General features: G+C 27.7%; 1 protein-coding gene across 1 annotated transcript; it reads right to left on the bottom strand.

Moving 5' to 3' along the window:
• Positions 1-546: 546 nt before the first annotated feature.
• LOC100197887 (DNA polymerase kappa) lies at positions 547-2,589 on the bottom strand. The gene has a single exon (XM_065808269.1). It carries the CDS (start codon positions 2,568-2,570, stop codon positions 639-641), a length of 1,932 nt encoding a protein of 643 aa, XP_065664341.1. The 5' UTR covers positions 2,571-2,589; the 3' UTR covers positions 547-638.
• Positions 2,590-6,802: the final 4,213 nt, after the last annotated feature.

Genomic DNA, 6,802 nt, shown 5'->3' with positions numbered 1-6,802 from the left:
GCAGGAGTAAATAAGCGCAAGGGCGGAGAAAACATCTAAACTGCTTTTACAAGAGCTTTTGGTTTTTGCACAAGTTATCTATTTATTTATATAAAAATTGCTTATTAAATACAAAATTTGGTTTTATACTTTTTACAAGCATATGTTTGTAATGTTAATGTTACAATAATTTAGACATAACAAGTGTCATTGAGCCGTGAAAGAATTCTTTAGTTTTTTTTGCAAAAACTGTGTCTGTTTATTTTCCAATTAATTAAATTTTTTTGAATTTGCATTTTTCATTTTAATTACAATGATAATTATACTTTTGAGAGAAATAAAAAACTTTTGCGATCTATATATATATATATATATATATATATATATATATATATATATATATATATATATATATATATATATATAGACACACTTATTTACGCGGTTTTAAGTAATGCAAAATAGTAAAGTAAGTAATGTACTAACACATTTGACTTGCATACATTTTTGAAATGCTAACATTAATTTTTTCTAATAAAGAAGATTAGAGAGAAAACAAACAAAAAATAAATACATGTAATAAAAATTTTAAAATCATTTCAATATTAGAAGTAAAAAAAATTGTAAAAAAAATTATTTTTGAAATCTTTTTTTGAAAATCACTTTTGAATATTCTGAACATCTTCCCAAAATGAAAGCAAAGTTTTTTTTTCAGGTTGTTTTACTTTGCTATCGTTAATTGTTTTGCGTTTTCGTGAAACATTAGAGACATTCTGATTCATTGAATCTCTCACTAGATTCTTCACAGTTTGTTTATTTAGACAAATATCTATATGAGAGTTTAAATTACATTTAATAACTGCTCCACAAATAGGGCATTCAACAGGGTTTTCAATTTCGCTCAAGTTTTCAAAAGAGGTTGAAACTTGTGTTTTTGAGGAAATGGATTTTTGATTTTCTTTATTTTTGAATTTCAAAGGAGATCTGTCATAATCATTTTCTTCAGAAAGGCATTTACTTGCATGATCTTGTATCTTAGTATCTTGAAACCAACCTCCGCATATGGGGCACATTTGCTTTGATACTTTGTTAAAAAGATCATTATGAAAAAAATGATCAACAGTTTTCTGCTTAAAACTCTTTTGATTATCTAAATGTGTGACACGAATACCCAAAAGTCTTAAAACAAACCCACCATTTTTGTGATTTTTCATTTCATTTAAAAGAAGTTCCTTTGAAATAGTAAACAAATCTTCTGCATTAAAAATTAATTCTGAAAAAGTTTTTGATCGCTGCTTTGTAACAAATGTTGATAATTTATACTTTAATGATATAGTTCGACCACCAAGCTTTTCTCGACATAAATCATTTGCTAAGTTTTCAGCTACACTTTTACAAACTTTTAAAAGATCCTCTATATTAGACATATCTTGAAATGTTCGTTCTACACTCATACTTTTTCGTTCGCTTTGCTCTAAACGATTTGATGAAATTCCTAACGCAGTTTGCATAAAGCTAATAAATGTACTCTCTGAAAATAGTAGATATAGTATATTGCGTTTCTCATACAAATCATTACATGTTAAAATGTTAAATGATTTCAAAATCTGTTCGGTAACATGTCCAATACCAGCAATTTTACGAATAGGTAATGCTTGAACAAAATTACTAATAATTTGATAATCTGATTTTAAATAAAACTGTCCATTTGGTTTGTTAAAATCAGAACATATTTTTGATAACATTGTGTTTGGTGCAATACCAGCACTACACGTCAACTTGGTTTTTTCAAACACCTTATTGCGAATTTCTTCAACAACAATTTCTACAAAATCTTTTTCAGTTTGAAGCTCTGAAATTGGAGCATTATTTTTAATATAGTCTGTCAAGTCTAAATAAGCTTCATCTAAACTTAATTGTAAGAAGTTAGAATCATATTCTTTAAATATTTCTTGTATTTCGAGACTAACTTGCTGATATTTTTCAAAATGAAGTGGAACAATAGTTAATTGGGGGCATAATTTTTTTGCAATAAATCCTGGCATAGCTGCTCTGACACCATAACGTCTTGCAATATAATTAGAAGTTGATAACATTGCAGAACATCCTACTGCCATTGGAATGCTTTGCAATTCTGGATTATCTCTCATTTCAACTGCCGCATAAAATGCATCCATATCAATATGAACCAATATTCGTGTCAAATCAATTTGCTTTTTTAACTGATCATAAATAAAATTACTCTGAACAAGAGCATTTTTGATTTCATTATCACTAAATTTTAATAGTTCATTATTCAACTGCTCAATTTTTTTTTTAATTTTATTTTCTTTTCTAATTTCATTTTCATAAAACTTTGAGCCCTTGCTCGCCTCATAAATTATCTGATTTATTTTTTCTTTATTTAAATCTATCATACCAGCTTTGTTATCATTTAACAAGGTTAAAACCTTAAGACCATTTTCTTGTGTATTTACATTAGCTTCTTTGTCAAGGGAAACAACACTATTAGTGCCAGTTGTTTCTAGATCAATATTATTATTACTATTTTTATTTTGGACATAATTGAATTGAGACGGACGATTATTCATTTTCTGAAATGAAAAAAAATAAAAAAATGTTTTATACCAATCCTTGTATATGCACAATGGAACTATTTATAATATCGTAGCAGATATTTTTATAAAAACTTTGTTATAACGTGGGGATATGACAAAAATAGTAAAATAATCAAATAACTGTGTTAAAGTCGTTACTAACGACGTTAAATTGATTAACAAATGATTGGTAATTTAAATTTTTTAATAGCAAAAATTTTAGGCTTTTAAAAATTAAAACTTGTTTTTAGACAGTCTAAATTTTTACTTAAAAAATTGTCGCAAAACTGTTAATTACAAGATTTTACTTCTCAAAAACTGTAGTATTATGTAATTATAAGTAACAAATATTAAACTGCAAAGAAATTAAATTTTATAGTGTTTCGTGCGACTAAACATAGCTTTCGTCATGTGTTCCTTATGGTCGGTTTGAATAGGATCGCATCCATGGCAATCTGTACTGAAAGGCTATTTGATATCACGCAACTTGATATAAATTGACATGGCTGACGACACGGGTTTCAAAGTCGAGGGGCACAATCGCCAATTTCTAAAAAAATTCCTGCATATCTAGAAATTTCTTATATAAAAAAAAAAAAGTGAAAAGGAGGGAGGGGGAAAAGCTCCCCGTGAGCCCCCTGTGTGGTCGGCTCTGATTGATAAAAATCCAGAGAAAAACTCAAATTAGCACTTGATATGGTAAATATAAAAATATAAAACACCCAGCATACTGGTGTTGCAAAAGAAACCATCAAAAGTCTAATCATAATTGCAGAAGATAAAAATATTTTATGAACTGAGTATAAAGTAATTAATAATGCTAAGAGTGATTATTTCTCTCTCACAACTTCAATGCTTTGTATTGAAGTAAAGTTAAAATCAATGGTCAAAAAATAATTTTTAAAAAGTTAATCAAAAATATAAAGAAGACTAAAGTTTCCAATATTGATATTCTAATTTCGCTGGTGGTTGAAAATGATGTTGAAGGCCCAGAAGAACTACGGTGGAAAAGGCATTCCCTCAAATTATAGATGAAGAAGAACCTAAGAAAAATTATACGAGGAAGCCACACAAAATCTTGGATAAATAAAGATATATAACAAATAATGAAAACAGAAACAAACTAGCAAAATTATTTAGGAAAGGAAATAAATTAACATAAATATAAAATATGCAAACTTCAAAAAAAAGGAATCAAAAGTCAATTAAAAGATATCAGAAAAGATTAAATGTATTTAGGGCTCTAGAAAATGAGTTCAAGACCAACCTCAGACTTCAACCCCAGACTTTAACCCGAGACTTCAACCTCAAGATGGTTAGAAAAAGATAAAAAGGTTACCCTCATTCAATAAAGAGGTATTAACTACAATAAAACAAAGGTCGACTTAACGACTCTAAATAACTATTTTGCATCATCTGTGTCAAAAGATAATTCACCTATAATGGTCCCACAAGAGTGTAACAATATAAACAGTTTCAGTTTTAAAACCATTAAAAGCCTCAATGCTGTTGAACTCCTTAAAAATATCAAAAAGAATAGTGCTGTGGGATGCAAGGCCGTGCACCGAATTTGGGGGCCTAGAGGATTCCTTAATTTAGAGGCTTATTTTTCTCCCCCCCCCCCCCATTCTTACGAAAAAAAAATAGCCTGCTCTAATTTTTTGATTATATGGTATATAAGTATAATTAAGTTGTTCAGCTTTTTTTACTATTATTGTTACTTTTTTTTTTTATTCTTACCATAATTACTTATATTATTGTTATTTTTTTACTTATTGTTACTTGTTATTTTTCGTGTTCTTTGTTTTTTAAATTTTTCAATCACATCATGAAGTCAAGATTTTCTGCTAATAGACACTCAATACATTTTCTGAAATGTTGCGACCACTCCTGATTCTGTTTCTGTTGATTCTGTAAAAAAAAGGGGAGGTTTTTTGCATTCCTGAGGGTAAATTTTATTTTGGTCAACTACTGGTGAGACCCCTCCGGGAACCAGGGCACAAGCAATTTGCTTTGGGGACTCGCTCTTTGCACGGCCCTGGTGTGATAAAAAACATAAGGATTTGTGCTGAAAAAATTAATGGAACAGTTGCTCATAATTTTACATGTATTTTTATTAGCTTACTGTCAAATATAAATCATTGAACATTGAACATTGAATATAATTGAACATTGAACAAGCAAGACGTTTTTATAAAGCCAAAAAGTTATTTCGTATTAGATATTATTTTATTATGAAATATATAATATTATTATTTTATTATATATATATATATATACTCGATATATTTATTATGGCAGTTACAATCGATCAAATAGAGAAAATGATGAAAAAAATGTTTAAGGAGTTTAAAAAAGAAACTGAAAGCATGATAAAACAACAAGAAAAGAATGTGTTAAACGTAAGTAGTAGCACAAAAATATTATACGAGCGATTAGATATTGTTGAATCAAATATTAAAGAAAATTGTAAACAGATCAAAACAATAAAAAAAGAGGTTGAAGATATTAAAGTGAGTCTAAATTTTCACGAACACTTAATAGATGAAAAAATTAGGTCTGTCGTTAATTCACAAGAGAAGTGTATAACAACAAGCGCAATTCAAAGTAACGAATCAGCATTTATTAAAATTAGAGGCAAACTAAGAGAAATGGAAGATCGATCACGACGGAACAATCTGAGAATTGACGGAGTTGAAGAAAACGAAGGGGAAAGCTGGGAAGACAGCGAAATGAAGGTAAATAAAATTTTTGAAAATTATTTAGGTCTAAAAGGCATTAAAATAGAAAGGGCACACAGAACTGGCCAAAAAAACTCAGTTAAACCAAGAACAATAATAATAAAACTTCTGGACTTTAAAGATAAAATCGATATTCTTAAAAAGACCACTAATCTTAAAGTAGGGAGTTTTGTCACGTGACATATTATCGCGGAAAAAAATCGTTAATATATTTTTGAAAAACTTCGTCCAAAAAACGCCAGAAATGATTTTATATAGGTGTTGAAGAATAAAAACCCACCCATGAAAATAAATAGTATATACGTACATGTAGATGTTATTTTTTTTAGAAAAGGTTGTACTACAATAATCTGTTTGGGGACGACGTTTTGGTTTAGAATTGATAAAGTTATTTAGTTTTAAATCTTTCAGTTTTGTTAAAATACAAGTAAGTTAAAATAATTCTTTCGTCCCCACGTACAAACAAATTCTGCAACTATTTATTTATTAGGTAAATAAGTTTTTTTTTTTTTTTTTTGTAGTCTTATAGGGTGGGTTTTTTGCTTTCTAAGTAAAGATTATTATAATTTCCCCCGTCTTTAGATATTTTTGGTAAATTTGCCGTTTCTTCATTTACTTGACTAAAGATTTTTGCACATGTTGAATTCAATATTTTATATAGCTGAGATTTTATTATAAATTTTTACTAAAGGTATTCTAAAGTGAGTTTGTTTTGTATTGTTAATGTGGTTTTTGCTAACCATTTGGTAATTAAATCACAGCAGTTTATCAGTAAGTCTTATTTGTAACTTACAATTTTCTTTTTATACAATTTACTTAGTTTTTAAGTTTATATATATATATATATATATATATATATATATATATATATATATATATATATATATATATATATATATATATATATATATATATATATATATATATATATATATATATATATATATATATATATATATATATATATATATATATATATCAAAGGTGGGCACCCGATAATTTTTTCTTAATCCGATAATCGATAGTCCGATAGTTTATTTTCTTAATCCGATAATCGATAGTCCGATAATTTTCCAGATTCACCGGTCCGATAATCGATAGTCCGATAGTCCGATAGTTCAAAAAAAAGACCAATCCGATAATTTTAAGTCCGATAATTTCCCAGATTTACCGGTCCGATAATTTAAGTCCGATAATCTTAGTTAAAAAAATTAATTGATGAAATTATCTCTTCTCTTGAAAGATCTTGTGTATTAATGTTAAAAAATTCCAGAATAAAAAAATTTCCTCTGAGGTTTTTTTTTAACATGTTGACCTCCAAAATGCATGTTCCGATCATAATTATCTCAAAATATCAAAAACATAAATAACTAAATGCATCTTATAGTTTATCTTGTCACCCAAAGCAGTATGCCATGGTGGTATATAGAAAAATTGCTGTCCAGCATATAAAAAAAATAACAACAAAAATTTTTGCATTAGAAA

Source organism: Hydra vulgaris, chromosome 10, assembly GCF_038396675.1.
Source record: "Hydra vulgaris chromosome 10, alternate assembly HydraT2T_AEP".
Taxonomy (NCBI): domain Eukaryota; kingdom Metazoa; phylum Cnidaria; class Hydrozoa; order Anthoathecata; family Hydridae; genus Hydra; species Hydra vulgaris.
This window is presented reverse-complemented; position numbering and strand designations above follow the sequence as displayed.